Below are 25,801 nucleotides of genomic sequence, written 5' to 3'. Positions count from 1 at the left end.
AAAAAAAAAAAAAAAAAAAAAGGATATAAATAAATTTAAAAGAAACTTTTGTGTGACTTCAATTACAGTTAAGCTGGGCTTTGTTTGAGACAGGTCTCCCTATGCAACTTAGACTGGCGTGGAACCCGTGATCCCCCTGCCTCCAACACTCCCAGCTTGAAGTGCTTTTATGCCTCACCAGGGTTCTCTAGAGGAACAGAACCAATAGAACTTTATATATACATATATGTGTCGTATATGTATATATATGGAATTTATAAAATAAGCTTATAGTGAAATAGTAACAACGGTTGTCTCATACCTGAAAGGCCGAGAACCCCATAGCTGCTCAGTCCCTGGGCGTGGGTACTTGAGCAGTCCCAATCTTGCACCAAAAACTGGATTAGCTGTTGACTAGTCAATGACAGAAGCCTAGAAACGCCAGTTCAAAATCAGCGAAGGAAACAGAAGCAGCTGCAGCAACAGAGTAAACGAACCCTTGACAAGAGGGAAGGCCGAGCAAATCACAGCCTTCCTTCAGCCATGTGCCCTTCTAATCTGGACAGCTGCCTGAAGGAGCCACGCCATGTTCTGGGTGGGTGGGGTGGCTCTTGCCCATATCAGTTACTGCAATCAGGATAATTCCTTAGGTGAGGCTTCTACACGGCGATTCTAATTTGTGCCAAGTCAACTTTAAAAGCAACCATCGCACCTCCACATCTCTTTCATTACAGGATATACACAAGAGGGGCCTGGAGAGATGGCTCAGTGGTTAAGAGCTCTAGTTGCTCTTCCAGAGGTCCTGAGTTCAAGTCAACCAACCGTGTAGTGGTTCATCACCATCTATAATGAGATCTGATCCCCTCTTCTGGCACACAGGTGTACAGGCAGATAGAGCACTCGTAGACATGAAATAAATCATTTTTTTAAGGCTATATAAGAGCTTCTTATAAGCCAAATATGGTGGTACATGCCTGTAACTCCAGAACCCATGGGAGGCTGAGACAGGAGGATTGTGAGTTCTGTGCCAGCCTAGAGTACAAATTGAGACCGGGATGTGTGTACTACGGAGGTCAGAGCCTAGCAAAAATAGTTAAACTTTAGTTTAAACTTTAGTTAAAAAGTTTTATGTTTTAATTAAAAATATTTAGAGATCCTACAGGAAGTCTGAGGTTCACCTAGTCCCTTCTACAATGGCCAAGGTTGATGATACAACACACTGTCCCTGTCCCTCTAACTGTTGTGGCTTGTCTATTTCTAATGATCCATGGCTTGGAGATATATGACCATCCAAGCATAGAGGTTGCTGCTGAAACAGTGAAATCATTTGAACCCAAAGGTGCAAACCCATTCTGGACAACATAGCAAGACCTCACTCAAAAAAACAAAGGCTGGAAGTAATGGCACACTCCTTTAATCCCAGTAGCTGGGAGGTGGAAGCAGGCAGATAGATAGATCTCTGTTAATTCAAGGCCAGTCTGTGAGTTCCAGACTAACCAGGGTTACGTAGTGAAGCCATACATGACAATACATACCTCTAATCTCAGCACTTAGAACAAGAACATCAAGAGTTCAATACCAGCCTGGGCTACACAGTGAAAGTCTGTCTCAGTTATCACCATCTCTGGACTCATGTACCATTTGTAAAAGTGGGTCAGTCATAATCCCACTCTGATGGGGTTTATATGGGGATTAGGTGGATAAAAAAATAAAAACACTTGACAAATTATGAAACACTATACAAATGTTAGTTTCTCCTAGAAAAAGCTTTAGAGAGAGAAAGAAAGAGAGAGAGAAAGAGAGAGAGAGAGAGAGAGAGAGAGAGAGAAGACAAAAAACTCCTGGGGGAGGAGAATTAACTGATTCTTAGGCCTGCTTGCCTGCCATCTAACCAAGTGATACCAAGAAATGAAAGGAGTTCCTCTCTGTCAGCACACAGAATCAGAGAAGCCTTATGAATACAGAAACACAGACAGACAGACACACACACACACAGACACACAGAGACACACACACACATACACACACACATCACACACACATACACAACACACACATACACACACACAGCAGAGGAACATTAGAGAGGCCAAGAGAAGAGCTATAGATGCACAGTACAGAATTCTGTTCCCTGCGGTGTCATTCGCTGCTTGATGACCTTGGGAATGTCCCTTACAGGTTCTTAGTTTCTTTCCTTCTTTTCTTAAATTTATTTATTGTATGTATATGAATACACTGCAGCTGTCTTCAGACACACCAGAAGAGGGCATCAGATCCTATTACAGATGGTTGTGAGTCACCATGTGGTTGCTGGGAATTGAACTCAGGACCTCTGGAAGAGCAGTTGGTACTCTTAACCACTGAGCCATCTCTCCAGCCCAAGTTTCCTTATTTTTAAAGAAAAGTCTGGACTGGGCATGGTGGCTAACACCTACCATCCCAGTACTTGGGAGGTTGAGGTAGGAGGAATTGAGACTAGCCTAGGCTACAGAGTGAGACCTTGTTTTAAAAAACAAAGGGGCCAGTGGGTGAAGCTCAGCTGTTTTTAAGTGCTTGCCCAGCATGCACTAGGTCCTAGGTTAGGTCTCTAGAAGTATGTAACACTGGCCAAAGTGGGAGGTGCCTGAAATCCCAGCACTTGGAAGATAGAAGGAGGAAGAGGTCTGTTTTTTTAGAAACATACCAAGTTCAAGGCCAGCCTGGTATTTATATATTATATGATGCTCTATCAAAAACAAGGAAGGAATAAAGAAATGAAGATTGTCGAGGTTATGGGCCACAGAGATTCCCAGAGAGTTTGGTCACTAGTCTCCTCTCCCCCACATGTCCCCACTTAATTTCCAAAGCAGAATTGTTTGCAGAGCAATCCATACAGGAAGGGAAGTTTTAACAAGAAGTCCCCCTGGCTTCCTATACATGCAGGGATCTGGGGCATCAGAGTGTGAGGGAACAAGGCTGGAAGAGAAGGAGCCAAGAGGATTTGGCCTCAGGTGAGAACCTCATCAGTGTTGGCACACGATGCCATAGGGTTTCTTCCAAGAATCTACACCAGGAGACACAAGCACTCGGGAGGCAGAGGCAAGCAGATCTTGGAGTTCGAGGCCAGACTGCTCTTACAGAGTGAATTCCAGAACAACCAGGGCTATACAGAAAGACCCTGTCGTGAAAAACAAAACAAAACAAAACAAAACAAGCAAACAAGAAGAATCTACACTCTAATAGACCCTAAGAAAGCTGCCTCAGACAGCCTGACTCTGCACAGCCAGGGATGGTCACTGAATGGGGAAAGGAGTCCAGAGAGATGGCTCAGCAGGTAAAGACGGTTGCCACCAAACCTCCCATGTTCAATCCACATGGAGAAAGGAAAGGACTGACTCCCACAGTGGTCCTCTGATCTCCACATACACAAATACACATATAAAATAAGTAAGTATGATCATTAAAAAGAAAAACCTTGAGCCGGGCAGTGGTGGCATACGCCTTTAATCCCAGCACTTGGGAGGCAGAGGCAGGCAGATTTCTGAGTTCGAGGCCAGCCTGGTCTCCAGAGTGAGGTCCAGGACAGTTGATACAGAGAAACCCTGTCTCAACACCCCCCCCAAAAAGAAAAAACTTGAAAAGGGGAAACACAAAGCATATGAGGTATGAGAAAGAAGAGCTAATGTGGTAGCTCATACTTGCAATCCCAGGATTCAAGAGGCCGAAGAGGAGAATCAGTGTGAGTGTAATGCCAGTTTGGGCCATAGAGAGAGCATGGAACTACAGCAAGAGAGAGAGGGGGGGGGGAGGGAGGGAGAGAGAAAGGGAGAGAGAGAGAGAGAGAGAGAGAGAGAGAGAGAGAGAGAGAGAAAGGGAGAGAGAGAGAGAGAAGTGTAACAGGGTTAGCAAGATATTTCAGCAGGTAAAGGTACTTGCCACCAAGCCTGTCAATCTGAGTTCAAACCCCAGGATACACAAGGTCAAAGGAGAAAACCCAACTCCCACAAGTTTCCTCTGACCTTCACACATGGCATGCATCGTACTCCACTTTCTAATACATAAATAAATGTTAAAACAAGGATGGCAGGGCACTGCGGAAATGTCTCCATTGCTGAAGTGCTTGCTGGTTCCAGTGCTCAGTACTCATGTAAAAAAAAAGCTAGACAAACAGGAGAAGCCTTGGGGCTGGCTGGCTGGCTGTCCATCCTATCTAGCTGACCCAATGAGTTCCAGGTTCAGTGAGGTTAGGGGGAGAGGAGTTGAGGAAGACACCTGCAACTGGCCTTTGGTCTCCACATACATATCTTCATTCACAAAAAAGTAATAGTGAACTGTTATTTAGTCATTTTGGGTTTTTTGGGGGGTTGTTTTGAGATTGGGTCTCTTTATAGCTATCTTGAAACTCACTCTGTAGTCCAGGCTGACCTCAGATTCACAGAGGTAAACCCTCCTTTCCTCTGTCTCCTGAGTGCTGAGATTAAAAGCGTGCACCATCTTTCGTAGCAAAACTTTGAAAGTTTACTGGCTTGGTGATGAAGCCTGCCTCCATCTTGGGCTTGAAAGCCATCTTAGAGTAAAGACAAACTAGGCTCATTCCTGCTTATGATTAACCCTCTGTTTCTCAAGGACTGCGCTCTGCCCCACCTGTAACCTTAACTACAAATGGCTCTGTCCTGCCTGCTCCAGGAAAAGGCAACCACGTCTTTATTTCAAAAAGTTGTTATGGGGCTGAAGAGATGCCTCAGTGGCACTGACTGTTCTTCCAGAGGTCTTGAGTCCAATTCCCAGCAACCACATGGTGGCTCACAACCATCTGTAATGAGATCTGATGCCCTCTTCTGGTGTGTGTCTGAAGACAGTGACAGTGTACTTCATATACATAAAATAAATAGATCTTTTTATTTTAAAAAAAAGGGGAAAAAAGGGCATTTGTCACTACCACCTCAAATGTTCTACTTCTATAACCCCATCTATTTTTCCACCAAACCCCTCATGGGATTCATTGAGATTATAGGCAGGAAAAACATGTCAGGAACTGCCTGTCTCTTAACAGGCTGATTCTGGCTCTCCTGGGCACTCTCTGCTCCACCTTTGCCATCCCCGTCTTAACACCATTAAGCAGCAGTGTCAGGAGTGCAGGCATCGTGAGCACAGCTCACTGCCAGGACATGCAGCTAGCTCTTTATTATGCTCACTGCAGTTGCTGCCAGGAGGCCAAGTAGGGCAGAGGGCTAGAGAGAGGGACCTGGATTCATCTCTGGTTGCTATGGTGCCCCAGGCCGGATTTGCCCATCTCTCCTAATGGAGCAAAGGGTAGAGAGAGGAGGGGGGTAGGGAGAGAACAACTGGTCCCCTCCCTTCCCCTCTTCTTTCTCTGGAGCAGATGTGGGCTGTGTGTCAGTGTACTGGATCAGGGGTAGAGAAAAGAGTAGTATGCCAGGATTAAGAGGTTTTGAGATGGGGGGAACACCCTGAGTGAGGAGGGGCAGGGCCCTCCTACCTATAACCCGAAGCTAACTGGTGATGTTAGAGAGGGGGAAAAAACACAAAACAAAACAGGCTACATGGTACTAGTGCAGGAAGGGAGGAGGGAGGAAGGAGAGAAGGTGTGCAGTCAGATTGTATACAAGCCTCTGCCTGCTTTCCTCTGAACCACTCACACTCTAGGCTGCCTGGACTCCAGGGATCTGAGAGCTGCTGAAGAATGGGAGCCAGGGCAGTGGTCGTTTCTTCTCTTATTTGGGGGCTTCTGAGCTGCTGTTTCCTCTGCAGTGGGGCTCTGGGTAGCCAAAGGCCTTTGCGCTCTCTGCCTCCACTACCCTCCCAAGCCAAGCCAGGATCTGGGCCCATGTGGATGCCCCCGAAGGGGGCTGAAGCGGCCCTGGCTTTTCTCTACTCTGGAGACATTCAACAGCTGTCAGGAGCAAACTGCAGCGAGAAGTATGAAGTCCGTGGGGCAGAAGGCAAAGCTGGGGTCCCCCCAGTCCTCCAGAGAGCAGCAGGCACCCTGGCCCAGGCTGCCAACTTTCTCAACATGCTTCTACAAGCCAACGACATCCGGGAGTCGAGCGTAGAGGAGGATGTAGAGTGGTATCAGGCGCTTGTTCGCAGTGTGGCAGAGGGAGACCCAAAAGCCTACCGGGCTCTGCTGACCTTTAACCCTCCTCCCGGGGCCAGCCACCTTCAGCTGGCTCTGCAGGCCACTCGGATGGGGGGTGAGACCATCCTTCAGGACCTGTCTGGGAGCAAGGCACAGGAAGAGAACCCAGAAGAGGATCTGGATCGTCCTGTCCTCCAGAAGCGAGTACTGACCAATGACCTAGGGAGTCTTAACAGTCCCAAGTGGCCACGGGGGGACGGGTATGTGGGGGACACACAGCAGGTGAAGCTGTCTCCGCCCTTCCTGGAATGTCATGAGGGTCGGCTCCGTCCTGGCTGGCTGGTCACAGTCTCGGCCAAGTTTTATGGACTCAAGCCAGACCTCACCCCAGAGGTCAGGTGAGTGAGTTTGGAAGGAGTTGATGGATCCGTAAGGATAAGGGGTCCACAAGTGTCCTGCACTATGCAGAGACCATTTGGCAAGAACATGTGTATGTCTAGGGGGCACAGATGTGTGTGTGCATTCAGCTGCGTCTATTCACAGCTGGCACTGGGAATCCATAACTATTAACACTCTCAGGTGTGCGTGCTGTGTATGAATCAGACAATTCATGCATATTTCTCTGGACATTTCTTGGTTTAGTTATTGTTTTATGTGTGTGTGTGTGTGTGTGTGTATGTCTCCATATTATTGTGTTTTCTAATAAGATAGTTTCTTATGTAGCCAAGGCTGATCTGTAATCCTGATCCCCCCCTGCCTCTACTTGCAAAGTGTGGGGGTTGCCTGGGTATCTATTAATGCTGTTTATATGTTAAGTAAAATGAGTGAATGTCTGTGAGCATGTGTATCTACAGGTAAGTACACATACATCTATGTGTGTGTGTGTGTGTGTGTGTGTGTGTGTGTGTGCAGATGGAGGAGCATAGACAAGCACAGGTCTTGGTTCTCAGGTCTGAGGTACAAGACCAAAGAGTTAGGACCTGAGAATTTGGTGACAGTAATAACCCATGTTCCTGGCTTCTCAGAGGAACCACATGGACACAACAGGAGCCTTCCCAGGAGAAGGGGCTTGGAAGCAATGCCCTTCCTTTCTGTCCACGAGCTGGCTGTGTCCCCAGTGTCATTGCTATTGACAAGGCTCTTGGTAGAGCAAGCCCCATTCCCCATTATCCTATCTAGGCTAACACAGTACTTTGTGATATTCCTCAAAGAACTGTCTCTGCCTTCAGCTAGAGGAATGGGTCAGTAGCCCCACTGGGAAACAGGCAGCAAAGGAAGGCGAGGCAGGGCCAGGCTCACCGCGGGCAGCATTGCCTTTCCAGGTCTCTGCCCCCAAGTATTGTTCCCAGCCGGCCTCCTGGTTCCTTGCCAGAGCTCTCCCAATTCAGTCACAACAGAGCTCCTCCACTCCAGGGATCCTTTGCTGTGATCAGTTCAGACCTGGCCAGGCAGAAAAAAAGGGATGGTAAACAGCTGATTTGCATGTGTCCGTGTGTGTATGTGTGTGTGTGTGTGTGTGTGTGTGTACTTCAGCCTAGTGGGAGGGGGACTGTCACCACAGAGACAGGGTTCATGGCATTGGAGATCATCTGTGTGTGTGTGTGTGTGTGTGTGTGTGTGCCCTCCAGCCTCTGTGCTAAAGTGTGCAAGCAAGGACCACACTGCCCCCCATAGTCTGATGATCACTTCAGCATCCCCACGGTGACCCTAACTGCCAATTTGCTGCCCTAGGGGACAGGTGCAGATGGACATCGACCTCCAGACTGTGGACATCAACCAGTGCGCAAGCGGCCCAGGCTGGTACTCAAACACACACCTGTGCGACCTCAACAGTACCCAGGCAAGGAGGATGGGTCTACTGAACCCTGCCTTCATCCCCCTTTCCTATCACTGCCAGAGCCACCCCAACATCTCCAGGCTTCAAGGCAGTACCAAGTGATTGGCAGAGGTGAAAGCACAGGCTTTTGTAAAGTGAGGCTGACGTACTCATCCTCCTTCTCCATCCCCTCTACCTCTCCCCCAAAAAGCTTCTCCTGCTGCCTGGGAAACCTCAGTGTGCCTCCCTGCTTATCCTCCATTCGGGTACTCAGCACTTCAGGGTTCCTCTTAAAAAAAAAAAAAGATTCTTTTATGTATGTGAGTACACTGTCACTGTCTTTAGACACACCAGAAGAGGAGATCCCATTCCAGATGGTTGTGAGCCACCATGTGGTTGCTGGGAACTGAACTCAGGACCTTTGGAAGAGCAGCCAGTGCTCCTAACTGCTGAGCCATCTCTCTCTAGCCCCCTGTAGAGAAGCTGTTTAAACAGAAAAGTACACAATTCAAAATAGCTTCAGGAAGTCCCTGAAACTGACCAGATTCACTAGGCTCCTCCCTGCCAGAGTAAGTAATAAATGCCGAGAGTCCCTTTCAGAGTGGTGAAGCTGAGCAGCAAAGATTCTCAGAGGAGAAAAGCTGCAAAGACCACTCTGAGACCAGACCAGCTCTCCTGGAAGGCGCAGGAACCAGCTGAACTCCCTGGAAGAGGTTTAGAGCAACAGAGGTGCCTGGAAAGGTTGAGCTGCCTGCAGGCTGTGCTAAGCCATCTCTCCAGGCCCCAGGATTCCTCTTTAGGGCAACTTCTGAGCCAGGAGCTTTCCCTCTCCTAGGTCACACGCTTCATGTCAACAAAGCTCTGAGCTCCTCATGATACACAGAGTATGCTCCATTGGTATTCACAGAAGTAAATAGAATTGCTAGTGGGTATAGGAGGAGGCTAGCCACGGCTCAAAAAAGGTCTGGGACTGTGGAAGGTGACAAGCCATGCCAATTGCAGGCTCAAAGCCCTTTACCTCAGAGATATCTGTTCTCAGCCCTGTGCTCAGCTCCCCTGCCCGCCTCTGAGGCCTCGTGCTGTTCCACCTGCTGAGCAAACATCAATAGGAAGAGGGAGAATAAAAGAATTGATCTTGGGGTTGGTGAGATGGCTCAGCTGGTGAGAGCACTGACTGCTCTTCTAAAGGTCCTGAGTTCAAATCCCAGCAACCACATGGTGGCTCACAACCACCCATAATGACGTCTGATGCTCCCTTCTGGTGTGTCTGAAGATAGCTACAATGTTCTTATTTATAATAATGAATAAATCTTTGGGCCTGAGCAATGGGTGGACCGGAGCAGGGAGAAGAGGTCCTAAAGTCAATTCCCAACAACCAGATAAAGGCTCACAAGCATCTGTACAGCTACAGTGTGTACTCATATGCATAAAATAAATAAATCTTTTAAAAAAAGAAAAAGAGCTGACCTTGGCATCCCCCCAGCCTGGTTAAAGGCTGAGAAAAGCAGTCCTATGTTAAAGCCAGATAGGTCCTGATGGAAGTTGCCCCTCTCTGGGAGTCTTTTTAAAAAAAAAAAAAAGATTTATTTATTTATTTTATGTATGTGAGTACACACCGCAGCTGTATAGACAGTTGTGAGCCTTCATCTGAACCTGAAGGAAGGAACTGATGGATGCGAAAACCATGGAAGGGTGCTGCTTAATGGCTTGCTTCATATGGCTTGCTCAGCTTACTTTCTTATAGAAGCCAGCACTACCAGCCCAGGGATGGCCCCATCCACATCAATCATTAATTAAGAAAGCATCCTACAAATGGATCTTATGAAGGCATTTTCTCAGTTGGGGCTCTTTTCACTTTTGATAGCCTAGCTTGTGTCAAGATGACATAGACTAGGCTGGAGAGATGGCTCAGAGGTTAAGAACACTGCTCTTCCAGAGGTTCCAAGTTCAATTCCTAGCAATCACATGGTGGCTCACAGCCATCTGTTATGAGATCTGGTGCCCTCTTCTGGTATGTAGGCATACGTGCAGGCAAAACACTGTAGACATAATAAATAAGTAAATAAATCTTTAAAAAAATTACATAGACTAGCTATCACATCATCTATGTGTGCCAAGTGGAGTGGGTGATAGGAATCCTTTGAAGCAGGGTGTAGGTACACAAGATATTATGGAACAGCTGGGCAGTGGTGGCGCATGACTTTAATCCCAGCACTTGGGAGGCAGAAGCAGGTGGATTTCTGAGTTTGAGGCCAGCCTGGTCTACTACAGAGTGACACCCAGGGATACACAGAGAAACCCTGTCTCGGAAAAAAAAAAAAAAAGATATGATGGAGCTCTGGGCTCTCTCTGTCTTTACCTCCTCCGGTACTTAGCCCTAGCAAGAGCTAGGCACCAGGAAATGGGACTCGAGGTCCCTGCTACTGCCAGTCTGAACAAAAGAGTTGTGTATCCTGTACTCTTTTCTTGGCTAACCCTTGAAAAGGCCTAACAGCAGAAGAGGGGAAGTTTCCAGAGGAGGAAGGGCTAAGCAAGGGCCAGAGAAAGCCTCTGATGAAATAAATCTCCTAAAGTAAACACAGAAGCAATGGATGGGGGTGGGGGGGGCGGTTCTCGCAGCAGGGAGAGCTTTCGGAGAAAAACATCATACAAACAAATGTCATTTGTCATCCCCACAGTGTGTCCCTCTGGAGAGTCAGGGTTTTGTCCTTGGCCGCTATCTCTGCCGCTGCCGACCTGGATTCTATGGAGCTAGTGGTTCTGGGGGTACGTAAGTGTGGAAAGGGCTAAGCAGAGGTTTTGTAAGCCAAGGTAAGTTGGGATGGAACATCTATGGAGGAAAGGTGGGTTAAAGGTGACCCTGGGAGGGAGTAGGGGCTCAATAGGAGAAAGCCAAGAGGAGAGGCTGGGTGGGGTGGTGCAAACTTGTAGTCGCAGCACTTGGGAGGCCGAGGCAGGAGGACCGCCATGAATTCAAGGCCTGTTTGCGCTACAAACTAAGTTCCTGTCTCAAGTAGGAGGGAGAGAGGGAGAGAGCCAGAGACCAGCAGGGCTTTTTGTAGATGTCTTCCAACTGAGAACAAACCCAAACACATAGGTATGAGACAAGTTAGCCTTAAACTTGGCATCACTTCTTCCTGATAACCTGTCCTTCATGGGGCATACCCTTTCATTATTATTCCTGGGGTCATAAGCTACAGGAGGGCATGGAGCCCTCAGGACCCAAGGCTACACCTTCAGGTATCTCCAGCCAAGCTCCCCTCCCTCCACCCCTCTTCTTCTTTGCAGGCTTAGAGGAAAGTGCAACACAGACTGCCGGGCAATTTGAGTCCTCACAAGGCAGCTCAGGGAAGCTGCTTCGGTGCAAGCCGTGTCCTGAGGGCTGCACCAGCTGTCTGGATGCCACACCGTGCCTGGTGGAAGAGGCCCTGGCATTGAGGACGGCAGTGCTGGCATGCCAGGCCTGCTGCATGCTAGCTGTCTTCCTGAGTATGCTGGTCGCCTACAGTTGCCGAGGGAGCAAGGCAAGAAAGCCCCCATCTCTCCTCTGCACACACATCCAACCCATCTCAACTAGAGAACTCAGTCTTGGGGAAATGAATGCCAGTCTTGCTTCTTTACCTCAGAATCCGTGACATTAGGCAGTGACATCTCTGTCTTAGACCGGTTTCTGCCTCTGCAACATTGTATTTGATTCAATAAATACTAGTCTGAGTGCCTACTCAGTTCAAAATACTACACAAGGCACTCTGCAAGAGAAGTAACATGATCCCCAGGGCAGGGAGGAAGCAATGAGACTGGGCAAGGATGGAAGAGGTCTCCAGGTGCCGTGGGATCTTGGAGAAGGAACCTAGTTATTCTGGAGGAGACAGCATGGGGAAAAGTGTGAAAAGTGATGCTGGAGCCAGGCTTGAAGGTTAACTGGTTTTTACAGCGAGGCAAAGGGGGAATCTTATTCTAGATCAATGTACAGTCTGACCCAAAGCTCGGAGAAATGCCAGAGGCCCTTTCTAGCTCCAGCAACCTCTGCTGTGAGCCTAGCATGGCCCTTGGTGCAAGCGTAGCTAGACTCTGGGGTGAAACTGAACAAGTAGCTGTGAACAGAGGGTGGAGCTAGTGTTGTATGGTGTATGGAGAAGCCCAGGGCCAGAGTGAGCGTCCTGACAAACCCAGGCCAGGCTTGGTGCTCATACTCCGCTCACACCCTGCTCACACCCTGTTCACACCTATCTTCCCTGGGCTAACAGAGGATCCGGGCATCTGGAATCGTCTTGCTGGAGACCATCCTTTTTGGATCCTTACTTCTCTACTTCCCGGTGAGTCTGTGACCTGTAGTCTGCCTCTCTTAATACCCCCATTCCCCTGGTGCTGGAGAGATGGCTCAGCGGTTAAGAGCACTGACTGTTCTTCCAGAGGTCCTGAGTTCAATTCCCAGCAACCACAGGGTGGCTCACAACCATCTGTAGTGGGATCTGATGCCCTCTTCTGGTGTGTCTGAAGACAGCTACAGTGTACTCATATATATATAATTAAATAAAAAAGTACCCCCACTCCCAAGCCCTCCCCCTCCTTCAGCATCCTTCCCTGCCTCCTAGGCAGATGTGGCAACTTTACATTCCCCCCTGCCCCCCACCCACCTATTCTCATAAATGGCAGGCTGGCCCAATGAGCTCTGCAGACAGATACCCAGCCATGAAAGAGTTTTCTGACCTGCTGTTGGTTTAGGACACTTTAAAAAAAAACAAAAACTCGGGACTGGAGAGATGGCCCAGCGGTTAAGAGCACTGACTGCTCTTCTGAAGGTCCTGAGTTCAAATCCCAGCAACCACATGGTGGCTCACAACCATCTGTAATGAGATCTGATGCCCTCTTCTGGAGTGTCTGAACACAGCTACAGTGGACTTACATATAATAAATGAATAAACCTTAAAAAAACAAAAAAACAAAAAAACAACTCTGCACAAGGGCCAGGCAGTGGTGGCACATGCCTTTAATCCCAGCACTTGGGAGGCAGATGCAGGCAGATCTCTGAGTTTGAGGCCAGCCTGGTCTACAGAGTGAGTTCCAGGACAGCCAGGGCTACACAGAGAAACCCTGTCTTGAAAAACCAAAACCAACCAACCAAACAAACAAACAAACAAAAAACTGCACAAGGGAAATGCGAGGCCTCTGCCATGGGGCCGGGGAGACTGGTCATGTGACACGGTTCTAGACTGGAGTAAAAGCACAGACAAGAACAGCTGTCTCTGACCCTTTGCCACCAGGTGTTCATCCTGTTCTTCAAGCCCAGCGTATTCCGCTGCGTTGCTCTCCGCTGGGTCCGGCTGCTGGGTTTTGCCGTCGTCTATGGAACCATTATCCTGAAGCTTTATAGGTAGGTCCCCTGACAGACCTCGCCACTGCTCTGCTCACCCCAGGCCACCAGCTCATTCACACAGTGGAGTTTTTCAAAGTCAGACCCTCCCTGGTACCACCCCTGGCCCAATCAGTCACTCAGCTTTTCCATGAAGCTTTTGGAAAGGGCACTAAAGGTAAACACGTGGTGGGCCTGGGAAGCAACCAACAGAGTTCTGGGCTCTGGCCCCATCCTCCGTGTACCTTTACTACCCTCAGGGTGCTCCAGCTGTTTCTGTCTCGAACTGCCCAGCGGGGGCCGCACCCAAGCAGCAGTCAGCTGCTGCGGCGTCTGGGGCAGCTCCTACTGCTGGTGTTGGGTTTCCTGGTTGTGTGGACAGCGGGCGTCCTGGAGCCAGGCATCCAGCATACACCTCTGGTGACTCGAGGTCACACTCCCACTGGCCGCCACTTCTACCTCTGCCACCATGACCACTGGGACTACATCATGGTTGTAGGTGAGCTACTTCTCCTGAGCTTCCTCGGGCTCCTGACTGTTCACCTCCAGGATGTTCCTTATGCTAGGTTATCCTGGATCCGGGCTACCCAGCACACTTGGTTTTGGAGAGGGTCAGCAGGCTGCTGAAGTGGTAAGGGATCTCTCTCTCTCACCCCCCCCTCTCCAATCTCTACAGCGGAAATGCTGCTGCTTTGTTGGGGCAGCTTCCTCTGCTACGCCACCCGGGCTGTCCCCTCAGCCTTCCATGAACCACGCTACATGAGCATTGCCCTGCACAATGAGCTGCTGCTCTCTACTGCCTTCCACACTGCCAGGTGAGAAGCAGCCCCTCTTCCGGAGACTCCTCCCACCCAGCTCAGTGTCCCCCCACCTCTAGAGGAGGGGTCCGTCTAACAGTAATCCCAGCCATCCTGCTATGCCCAGCAGGACCCCAACTAAATGCTTCCTATACCCCAGATCTCCCTCAGAAGAGATGCCCAAGCCACAGGAGGAAGTATGTCTCCTTCCTAATTCCATGTCTCCATCCTAGGTGTTTTTTCCTCAAGCCCTTGCTCCCTGCTTACTCCTTAGCCTCTGTTTTGGAGCAGCAGGCCTGCAGTGGGCCCTGCCTCTGTGGTGGATGAAGGCGCAAATCACATGGTGACCCCAACAGCATCCTGAGTGCCTTGCTATCACCTAGGCAGGCAGAGGCAGCGGGGTGGAATCTCTTAGGAGGACTCCTCAGAAAATGGAATTAATGGGAACCTGGGGATTATAGCTGTGATCCAGGGAGGGAAGAAAGCATGCTCTGCTGGCCACTGCCAGGCAGGGGCTGGGGCTGAGGCAGAGAGCTAGTGAGGAGAGGCAGGCAAGATGCTCCCACCTACACTGATGATCGCCCTGTCCTATCGGGCCCTCAGGTTTGTGCTGGTTCCTTCCCTGCACCCAGACTGGACACTTCTCCTTTTCTTCCTCCATACCCACAGTACGGTCACAGCCACACTGGCTCTGATCTTCATCCCTAAGGTAAGGTCTTTCCCCTACTGCATAAGGTGGGCCCTCCGCCCCTTGGTGAAGAACGCTGTGACCCTGACACCTCACACCCTCTCCAATCAAGAAGAATGACAAGCCTACCAGGCAAGGACTTGGTTGGGAGAGGAGCTATTATTGCCTTCTTCTAGTTCTTATGCAATATAGAGCTAGGGATGGAAGAAGAGTATATGGGAGCCAGGTGGTGGTGGCGCACGCCTTTAATCCCAGCACTTGGGAGGCAGAGGCAGGCGGATTTATGAGTTCGAGGCCAGCCTGGTCTACAGAGTGAATTCTAGAACAGCCATGGCTACACAGAGAAGCCCTGTCTCGAAAAAAAACAAAATGTAGGGTTTGTTTTGGTTGGTTGGTTAGTTTTTTGAGACAAGGTATCTTCATATAGCCCTAACTGTCCTGGAACTAGCTCTGTAGTTGAGGCTGACCTCAAACTCACAGATATCTCTGACAGCCTCTGCCTCCGGAGTGCTGGGAGTAAAGGTGTGTGCCACCATGTCGGGTATCCTTTAATCCAGCTGGTAGACTCTGAAGGTGTGGAGAGCACCTTCCTAGGGGCAGATGGAGAGATGAAGACCATGTCTAAGGACACTGTGTTTGTCTCCCATCCCCTCCACCTGTCTTGGCCAGTTCTGGAAGCCAGGGGCATCTCCCCGGGAAGAAATCTTGGATGAAGTGTATGAGGATGAGCTGGACCTGCAACGCTCAGGCTCCTACCTCAACAGCAGCATCGCCTCAGCCTGGAGTGAGCGCAGCCTGGATCCAGGGGATATTAGGGTAGGTTCTCCCACTCCTATTTCTTTGATATCACCTTTTTTTTTTTTTTTTTAATGTGTTTGGTTGGTTTGATTTTTTTGAGACAGGGCATCTCTGTGTCTCTATGTATCAGAACCCTGGCGGTCCTGAACTTGCTTTGTAGACCAGGCTGGCCTCACGGATATCCACCTGCCTCTGCCTTCCAAGGGCTGGGATTAAAGGCGTCATTTCCAGCCTTGAAACCAACTTTTAAGGACTGAGCAGAGGACTCCCTCTCTCCAAGACTGTACCTCCCTTTTCTGCTACCCTGGACTCCCCAAAACCCAGAGGCCTAGGCTCTGAAGGCTCAGGCCCAGCCAAGAGTGTACTCTTAACCCCATGTCATCATGGGGTGGAAACAGACTAGAAAAGCTTTGAGTCCCTAGCAAAATGGAATGACTGATGACCCTAAGGGTCAGTTGTAAGGACTAGGAAGTATCCACAGAACGGCCACCAGGATCCCCTTTCTTTCAGTGGGCCTTAGTAAAAAGTAGCTTTCTGGAGAATAGCTCTGAAAAAGCAGACCCCTCTCTTATTTTTCTTCTCAAGGGCACTATATAGAGCCAGAGTTTGGGAGGAATCAGGAGATCATGTGGTTTTATGTATAACCCAAGGCTAAGAAGCCATCTTGGGAAGCCACCCACCTACCCTTCACATCTCCCAGTTCCTCATCCCAGCAGCCTCTGCAGGTCTTCCCACAGCCTCCTCATCCTCTGAGCTCTGCCTAGTCTGCCTTTGCACTCCTCTATGAACTGACAAATCCGAGCCTAGCCAAAGCCATCCCACCTCAGTCCCCCCCTGTTTAGACAGCAAGCCAATCTTTCTCCCTTCTGGGGGAGAAATTCAGAGCACAAAAGTGTCTGTTGACACTGATGTGAGGCACTCTTCCACCTTCCTCCTACAAGGCTGGAAGGAAGTGAACACAGGTCACACAGGAGAAGATGCAGAAGTGCTGGGCATGGTGGCGCATGCCTTTAATCCCAACACTTGAGAGGCAGCGATAGGTAGATGGAGGACAGCCAGGTCTACAGAGCGAGCTTCAGAACAGTCAGACCCACAGATAGAAACTTTGTCTCAAAACAAACAAAGCAGAACAAACCAAAACCCAAGCTATACAGAGAGAGGTCAATAAAATAGCTTTGAGATACAGGTGGGTTACAAGTCTCACGCCCAGCCTTCCCTCCATGCTGGACACTTCCCAAGAGATCACAGTGCCCCAGAGAAGTGAGAACACTCTAGACCCTGAGGGCTAAGTGGAGCCAGATCGGAACCAGGTTGGCTCTGGTGTTATAGAAACAGAGCAGTGAATTTGAGTTTAAGAAACAAGAAAGGGCCAGGCGGTGGTGGCGCGTGCCTTTGATCCCAGCACTTGGGAGGCAAAGACAGGCAGATTTCTGAGTTTGAGGCCAGCCTGGTCTACAGAGTGAGTTCCAGGACAGCCAGGGCTACACAGAGAAACCCTGTCTCTGAAAAAGAAAGAAAGAAAGAGAGAGAGAGAGAGAGAGAGAGAGAGAGAGAGAGAGACAAGAAACTGATACAACTTGGTAAAGAAGTGATTCCCCAGAAAGAATAGTTGAAGGTGGGGGGATGAGGGGAGTGGGGAGGGGGAGTGGCAAGGAGGAGAGCACTGTTGGTGGGATATGGGATCGGCCATCTTCCTTACAGGATGAGCTGAAGAAGCTCTACACCCAGCTAGAGATCCGAAAGACCAAGGAGATGGCTGCTAACAACCCCCACCTGCCCAAGAAGCGGGGCAGCTCGCGCCAGGGATTGGGACGCTCTTTCATGAGATACCTGGCTGAGTTCCCAGAGGCCCTAGCTAGGCAGCACTCTCGGGACTCAAGCTCTCTAGGCCTCAGCAGCCTGCCAGGCTCTTCTCGAAGAAGGCTCCTCAGCTCCAGCCTTCAAGAAACCGAGAAGCTGCCAGCCCTCCGCAAGACCCGCAGCACATATGAACACCACAGGGAGCATAATACTCCTCCCTTAGACTCCATGCTGAGACGGACCCTGTCCAAGAAGGCCTCACCAACAGAGAACCAAGAGTTGGTAGAGGGACCCCCAGCCCTGGGCTTCAGGTCGGCTAGCGCTCACAACCTGACAGTGGGAGAGAGACTCCCTAGAGCCAGGCCTATCTCCCTGCAGAAGTCACTCAGTGTGGTGGCTGGCTCCAGAGAAAAGGCTCTGCTTGTGGCCAGTCAGGCCTACCTGGAGGAAACCTATCGGCAGGCAAAAGAGAGACAGGAAAGAAAAAAGGCTGAGACAGCCATGGTGAGCCCCGTGCGGAGGCCATCGACCAGGAGGCTGGAAAGGCCTCTAAGGGCTCCTCTGTCAGCCCCACCTTCTCCTGCCAAGAGCAGCAGTATGGACAGTTCTCATACCCCTGGGAAGCCTCATGAAGAGGCTGGGAGAAGGCTGCCTCACCCACCCATCCGGCACCAGGTCTCCACACCCATCTTGGCTCTTTCCGGGGCCTGTCTGGGAGAACCAAGAATGTTGTCTCCCACCCCAGCCTCCACATTGGCTCCTGTTCTGTTGCCAGCTCCAGCCCCACCCCCTGCCCCTGTTCTGGCACCAGTCCCAAAGCCCCCCCAAAGCTCCACCCTTCTCACTTTCATCTGCCCCTGGGAGAATGCAGAATTGCCAAGCAAGAAAGAAAATGTGGTCCAGGAAGGTCCCGCAGGGCCAGAGCAAAGCGGCCATTCACCTGCCTCAGCTGCCTCAGCTCGTACCAAGATCTGGAGGGCCTTGTCGGTGGCAGTGGAGAAAAGAGGGACTGGAGAGAGTGAAGCACTCACACAGGGTGGACATGTGCAGGGAGAAGCAGACGATACGGATGAGGAAAAACCCAAGATCTTCTCCAAATCCCACAGCCTCAAGACCCCTCTCCAGCAGGGTTCCGTGCGCAGCCTGGGCCTGGCCATCAAAGCTCTGACCCGGTCTAGGAGCACCTACAAAGAGAAGGATGGTGGGGAGGGCACCCCTGAACCTGAGAAGGGAAAACCTATAGAGGTGAGCGCAGGGCCTCCACCGCGATCTCCCAGGCTAGGTCGCCCCAAAGTGATGAGTAAACAGGCTGCCCTCGCCCCCTGTGAGGATGAGGAGTCCCTCCAGAACCAACAGAACGCTCACACCAGCCGAATGCTCCACGTTTGTCAAAAGGATGCCAGCCGAGAGCAAGAAGATAGAAACAAGAGAGCAGCCCAGGGTCCAGGGGAGGGCAAAGTTGAGAGAACCGGTAAAATCGCCCTTGCCACACTGAGGCAAGTTTTTGGAGAGAGAAACGCTGAACAAGCGAAGGAATCCCCTGCGGAATACCAAGAGGTACCCAACCCTGCCCTCCAGCCCCTGGGCAGTGTGGTCGCAGAGGTGTGCCCCTGGGAATTAACTGAATCTGAATCAGGAATGGGCCTGCCAGGGAGTGTCAACAAGGCCAAAATCTGCTCCCAGGAGGGGACCGAAGGAGGAAGTCTTGAGAAGAAGCCATCACGACAGGTACTAAGTAGGTCCTGGGGAGAGAGAGAGAAAGTCCAAGGAGAGTCAGAGTCCGAAGGTGCCGGTGCCATTACTCGGAAGAAGCCGGAGAGGCTGGTCCGGAGCCAGGAGGCAGTGTGTCCTTGGGAAAGCCCAGAGCCTGGAGGTCTGTCTCCTCAGTTGGTGCATCAGGAGTCTGACAGAAGCCCGGGCAGGTCTGTGGTACTGAGCAAAGGAGAAAAGCATCCAGAGGCTCTTCTGCCCGATGCTGCCAAGGCAGAACTGTGCCCGTGGGAGATGAGGGATGTGGGGGAGGGGACATCTGCTCAGAGGGTACAGGAACTCCCTGAAGAAAGGCAGAAATCCCCCAAGAAGGCAACCTTCTGGAGAGAACAGAATCTGGGCGGAGACCTGGTGTCTCTGTGTCCGTGGGAAAGTACTGATTTTCGGGGCCCTTCAGCTGTCTCACTTCAAGCCCCAGGAAGCTCAGGGAGTTTTGGCAGTGGAATTGCAGACGTATGCCCATGGGAGGCAGGAGATATAACTAGTGACAAGAAAGCTGAGGTCTGTCCCTGGGAGCTGGGGGATGAGCTAGCAGGTACAGAAGCACTGAATCAGGGAACAGATGGAGAATCTCTCCCAGGAAAGGAGACTCCCTCCAGAAAGGGATGCTTGGCAGAGATAGGGGAGCAAACTGTGAGGGCAAAGCCCACAATCCATCAAGGGCAGGAGTCAGTGTGCCCCTGGGAGGACGAAGCCGCTGATCGGTCCAGCCCACATCCAGACAACTCTTCCTCCAAGGCTGGTGAGAGATTCTTAAGCCATGGGGGCAGCCAGGTCCTGCAAGTGTGTCCCTGGGAAGAGGTCAAGCCAGAGGAAAAGCAAGCAACACCTTTAGCAGCGGAAATCTGTCCCTGGGAAGTAGACGGACGAATAGAGAACAGGACATCCGAACACGCACCCAAAAAAGGAGACGTTCAAAAAGATGAGGAGAAAACGCCCGGAAGAGCAAGAATCCAAGCACAGGAAGAGGCTGAGGGGCAGATCCAAAAGCAGGAAGCAATCTGCTCCTGGGAGAGCATGAACCGTGGTCGCACCCCACAAAGAGACACGGAGAAAGCCCAAACCACTCTCCAGAGGCAAGGTAGCATGGGAGGCAAAGCTGCTGAGATCTGCCCGTGGGACGTGGAGGAGACAGCTGAGGAGGCCAAGATCTGTCCCTGGGAAGTAGGCACTGGGGCTGGACTGGAAAGGACTGTCGGAGCGGAAGCCTCTGGGGTCCCTCCTAATGATGCAGGCCAAACTTCCGAAGACTCTGGACCCATAGCTGCTAGTGCTCCAAAGAAGGCAGACAGGCTCGGCTCGGAGAAGGAGGTGGTCTGTCCTTGGGACTCCTCTCAGCCGCTAGACACTCTGAACACTGAGAAACTAAAAGATGAACTCCAGGAACACGTGAGCTCCAGGCCCATAGAGGTGTGTCCCTGGGAAGCGGAGGAAGTCCCTATCAGTGAGAAAGCCGAGATTTGTCCCTGGGAATTGAATGAAGGGACCGTGGGGCAAGGACTGGAGCAAGAGACAGGGAGCAAGCCTGCACAGCAAAGGAGAAAGAATCAAGAAAAGGCAGGACTCCCCTTCCAAGAAGAAGGTACCTCAAAGGTGGACACAAAACTCTACCAGGAACAGGAAGGGGAAGCTATCTGTCCTTGGAAGCCACCTGGCCAGGTCTCCAAGGTCTCAGACTTGCCCCTCAGCACTGTTAGTCAGGCAGCAGAGGAACAAAAATCCTTGGACGCAAGTGACGACAAGGCATCAGAGAAGGGAGACCAGAGACCAGACCTGAAGACCAGTTCTCTCCTGGAATACACAACCCATGGAAAAGCTCCAGCTTTAAAATCCCAGTTCTCTGTTGATGGGGGAGGAGCAAGCTTGGAACTCCAGCCTGTCGGTCCGCCCGAAAGCGTGGTACCAGCGGGCTCTTCCTCCCATCCACACAGCCAGTGCCCTGACCAACCTAGAGCCAGCTCCCAGACAATGGTCAGTGCAGGGGGTGGGGCTGCTGAGGTGTGCCCATGGGATGCTCCTGACCTGGATCTCTATAAACCAGACAGTGACACCAAGGTTGAGCTCTGTCCCCAGAAGGTGACTGGGAGAATTACAGAGACAGAGACTTCAAGACAAGATGAAAAGGAGAAATCTCAAGAGGAGAAAGAAAGAGCCTCTGAAAAGCGAGATCATGAAGGTGTAGCAGTTCAGGAAACACCACAGACCAGCAACTTTGGAAAGCAGGGAGAGCCAGGACTTTGTCCCAGCGGGAGTCAGGACTTCGGGGTGCAAGCAGCTACAGTCACAATCCCTTCTGATGCAAGCAAAGGTGGTCCTGAGAAAGTGTGTGCTCGGAAAGTAGAAGAGGTTCCTTTGACCAAGAAAGCTGAGATTTGCCCCTGGGAAGCAGGTCCAGGAGCAGTCGGGGAGGGGCCACTGGACCTGGGGCAGGATGGAGAGTCACAGGGCGCAGGGGGGGCTGAAAGACAGGTCTTAAAAGCAGCAGAGGCAGTCTTCTGCCCCTCAGAAGGCGCAGTGTCAGCAGGGCTCTTCCCCCAGGGAGATGCTGTGGACACAGACCTCACCAAGGCTAGTCTCCAAGGAGCAAGCAGCCCAGGGAAAGGGCTAGCAGAACTATGTGTATGGGAAGTCACAGACCCAGAAGGAAATAAAATCAAGGGCACCATGGCAGACATCTGTCCGTGGGAGGAAACTAGAACCCAAGCTGATGAACCTGGCCTCCTGGCTTCACCAGTAACCCAGGCAGATGTGCCAACTGCCCCTGAGAAATCAACCTGCCTCTCAGTACACAGACCATCAGAGAGCTTTCTCCCAGAGAGCAAGAGTGTCCGCCCAGACGTCAGCAAGCCGCCTGGTACTCTTCCCCTGGAAGGTGTCGGAGAACAAGAACCTTTGGAACTTGAGACTGGAGCCAAATCAGATCCAGAGCCAAGTCCCAAAGAAGCAGAGGCTCCAGAGGCTTGGACCTTAATTGAAGACCAAGGACAAATGGCTTCTGAAGCGCAAGCTGGAGAACTCTGCGCTCCACCTGACTATCCGTGGGACTGTGAATGACAGCACCCTGGTGGGGGTCAGAACTCCTTCAGGACACTTCCCCAGTGTTCCCAAAGAGCTGACTCAAGGATGCTAGGGTACTTCCTCCCCCTAAGAGGCCAGATGGTAGCCCATTCAGAAGGAACTATAGAAAAAATGGAATGGCCCCCGGGGACATTCCATCCTCCCCACTTGTCTCTGCTTCAGGAAACAGAAACTAGACCTTCGTCTTCTCAAGAATTTTGCCACCCATCCAGAGTACCCTTCCAGAGTACCCTACATGGCTGTTCAAATCAGAATTCTTACAAAGTTTACCCAAGGTAGCAAAACACTAGACCATTTACGGGAGTAGCAACTGGGGACTGTGGGCAAGAGAAGGCTAGAAGGCTATGTAGCTCAGGATGAAAGATGGGGCTGGAGAGATGGCTCAGTGGTTGAGAGCCCACACTGCTCTTGCAGAGGACCCACGTTTGGATCTCAACAGCCAAGACAATTGGCTTATAACCACTCACTTATAACCAATTTCTTCTTCTGGTCTCTGAGGGCACCTACACTAATGTGCACATATTCCCACAGAGACAGACAAACACACAGACAGACACACAAAATTAAAATAAATATTTAAAAGATGAAAGCTAAATCAGAGGAAAACAAAGATAAAATGTGTCTGGAAAAGGCCCCACAGGCCTAGACCTTGCCCTTCACCACCCCTTTCCCTGACACATGGTCCCATGGAACACAGGCTGGTCTAAAACTCAGTATGTAGCTAAAACTGACCTTAATCTACTGGTCATACTGCCTCCACTTCCTGGGTCCAGGATCACAGGTGCACATCACCATGGCCAGTAGTTTACTCAGTGGTCCCAGTGCTTCCTATACGTTAGGCAAGCACTCTGTCACCTGAACCATATCCCCAGCCCAGCCTTTGTCTTTCTGTGGGAACATGTGGTCCAAGGAACTGAACCCCGGCCCTCAGGAACACTAAGCAAGCACCATCCCACTAAACCACATCCCCAGGTCAAGGGCCATGCCCTTTGACTTGACTCTTCCCTTTCTGCTGTACTACTTCTCATATGTGCCCTGACTGTTGGCTGAAGTAGCCACAGTCAGACACTCTGACATGTCACGGCTGGTATCCAAAGTGACAACAGAGAACAGAGAAGAAGAGACGCTCTCCCAGGGTCTTCTCACACTCCACAAGGTGTTCTTCCTTCTCCATGTCCCAGAAAGCCTCTTGCCATCTTCCCGCCCCCGCGCTGGCCATGTTCAGGGCCCACCTCACTGTCTCCCACTTCCTGTCTTTCTGTAGTCAGCAAGGGGAGCCACCTTTTTTAGTAAATGTAACTGGCACCAAGGGGAAATCTCTGGTTCTCAAGCAAGAACCACTCTAACTCGCTCAGATCCCTTCCCAGAGGAGCCTGAGAAAGAAAAGAGGTCCTGTTCAGTCAGAATCCCAACCATATGGGAAAGAGTAGCGCTCCCCGGGGCTGGGAAATGCCTCTTAGCTGTCCGCTCTCAGCTTGACTCTCCTCTTCACAATTAGTTCAGGCTACCTTGCTTAAGCAGTGTGAGATGACGGGGTTGGTGTCCGATGATGTTGCCAGATGGAAACTAAGACGGAGAAAAACTTACATGGAGGAGGTTCCAGCTTGAGAGAGGGCGATGGGGTGAAGACAGGCTGGCTACGGGGGGGGGTGCGGGGGGAAGCAGCTGAATGCTCCATTTCCAAAAGGGACCTAGTCTTGTCTAGGGGCCAGCTGCCTTCATCCCACCCTAAGCCCGCCTACCTACCCAGATCTCCTGCACTGGTTTCTACAGCTGTATTGTTGTTCTGGGCTGTGGCTACTACAGTTCCTGAGCTAAGGTAGTCTTCACTAACTGCGTGACCTAGAGCAATCCCATGGGGTCTGTTCTAGCTGGGAAGAGCGAAGTTATCCCCATAGTCACTGTTCTAGTCACCCAGAAAAATAATAAAGAATGCTTGTTCTCAGCGCCTGTGGTTGGCTCCAGCTTATTTATACTGCTGGCTTTCTTTGTCAACAGAGGGACGGCAGGCAAGAGCAGTGCCTGCTCCAAGGCCACCCTGTACCTGACAGGACTCGGGGTGGAGTGGTCCAGCTTCTTCTCTGCCAGTGCTAACAGATGCTCTCTGCCTTACTCTCCAAGCCAACCCTTCACATCTGGGGCCATTTGCTCAGTTGGATTTGGTCCCAGAGGAAATGAAATTGCACTTATCCTCTGGCTTCCTGGTAGCAGCTACTGCTTAGCCCAGATTTAGGATTATCTAGAGACCCCGAGTCAGATCCATGGCAATGGGATGAAATGGCTTATCTGAGTCACTGTTTTTCATAAATTCAAGAGAAATCAATGTTAACATTTGCCTACTAAGCGAGTTCTTTTGTTTCTCTGCTTCTCTTCCCTGCTGGGATTACCCCCCCTTCCTTCTTACTCCCCAGCTATGGATCCAGCTCAAAGTGCTTCTTATTTTGCCTTAATCCAGGGCTCAGGCAAATAGGATGTGCCCAAGCCCCACTTGGACAGTAATGCTGCAAAATGATGCCCATTTTTTTTTTAAGTCTGGCGGGTGGAGACTAAATAGCATAAGATTGGCTGCCTCCGAGTAGCCCACCAGGTCTCATCCCTAAGCATAAACCTGTCTGTTTTCCCAGTCTACACACACAAGCTGTTATAAAAACACCAGGGACGTGGCTCAATGGGTAAAACTATTTGTCATGCAAACTTGACAAAAATTCAATTCCTAGAATCCACACTGGAAGGCAAAATTTGTCCTCTGACCTCTGTCTGAAAGCTGTATTGTGGACAACTCACATTCAAACACTCCTGCACAATTTAGAAATAGATTAATAATAACATTGATAAATAAATGATAGCATCCCCCAATAAGGCAGCTCCTGTTTGCGGGGTCGCTGAGAGGGAATGTCTGGAAAAAACGACAGGTTACTTCTTTCTGACCCAACTCCAGCTTCTTTTACCCCAGCTTTTTTTACTCGAGACAGATTAGCTCTGACCTCAAGTGACAAAGAAAATTCTAGTGTGGAGAAAAATTAAGTATGAGAACTTAGGCTCTCATTTTTCCTGTGTTGTTGAACCTAGCGCTTCATACATGCAAAAACCAAACCAAACCAAAACACTCTAATTATTAAGTTCTAACTCCAGCAAGCCCTGTTTTTAAACAAGAACTCACTGGCTTATGGAACTCAAAAGCACTATGAACCGAGCCTGTGGCTGAATAAGTCAGATTCCCCTTGTCATGCCCAGATATCCCAGGACATTGAGCATCGACCCTCCACCCCCTTCTCCAAGCAGCCCCTGCAGAACAAGGCCTGGGCTATGCCCTGCACACTGGCTTGCACTCTGGTCCTGGGCTGGAAGGCATAGCGAACATCTTTGTAAGGTACTAGAAATCAAGACCAAATCTTACTGATTTCCCCTAAGGACCAACCCCACCTTGTCCCTGAATCCTCCTAAACTTCCTGCAGCCATGCAGTGTTCTTTTCTTTTTAAGATAGGGTCTCACTGGACTGGAGAGATGGCTCGGTGGTTAAATGCACTGGCTGTTCTTCCAGAGGTCCTGAGTTCAATTCCCAACAACTACACAGTGGCTCACAACCATCTGTAATGAGATCTGATGCCTTCTTGTGACACAGAGACGTACTTACAGATGAGC

At 50.5% G+C, this 25,801-nt stretch overlaps 1 protein-coding gene across 1 annotated transcript; it reads left to right on the top strand.

Moving 5' to 3' along the window:
• Positions 1 to 5,633: 5,633 nt before the first annotated feature.
• Positions 5,634 to 24,105, top strand: Gpr179 (G protein-coupled receptor 179). The gene is made up of 11 exons (XM_031353806.1): positions 5,634 to 6,456; positions 7,790 to 7,898; positions 10,553 to 10,640; positions 11,163 to 11,398; positions 12,122 to 12,190; positions 13,139 to 13,248; positions 13,488 to 13,726; positions 13,904 to 14,042; positions 14,628 to 14,733; positions 15,382 to 15,528; positions 17,212 to 24,105. The coding sequence occupies exons 1-11, from the start codon at positions 5,663 to 5,665 to the stop codon at positions 22,132 to 22,134; spliced, it is 6,960 nt and encodes a 2,319-aa protein (XP_031209666.1). The 5' UTR covers positions 5,634 to 5,662; the 3' UTR covers positions 22,135 to 24,105.
• Positions 24,106 to 25,801: the final 1,696 nt, after the last annotated feature.

This window comes from Mastomys coucha, unplaced genomic scaffold (assembly GCF_008632895.1).
Source record: "Mastomys coucha isolate ucsf_1 unplaced genomic scaffold, UCSF_Mcou_1 pScaffold5, whole genome shotgun sequence".
Classification (NCBI taxonomy): domain Eukaryota; kingdom Metazoa; phylum Chordata; class Mammalia; order Rodentia; family Muridae; genus Mastomys; species Mastomys coucha.
The sequence above is the reverse complement of the archived record's forward strand: the minus strand, read 5'-3'. Positions and strand labels throughout refer to the sequence as shown.

Excerpts from the sequence above, each read along its gene's own strand:
- Gpr179 (XM_031353806.1), top strand. The coding sequence starts at position 5,663 with ATGGGAGCCAGGGCAGTGGTCGTTTCTTCTCTTATTTGGGGGCTTCTG. Across the intron at positions 13,727-13,903 it reads GGACTACATCATGGTTGTAG|CGGAAATGCTGCTGCTTTGT; the intron begins GTGAGCTACTTC and ends CAATCTCTACAG. Across the intron at positions 15,529-17,211 it reads TGGATCCAGGGGATATTAGG|GATGAGCTGAAGAAGCTCTA; the intron begins GTAGGTTCTCCC and ends TCTTCCTTACAG.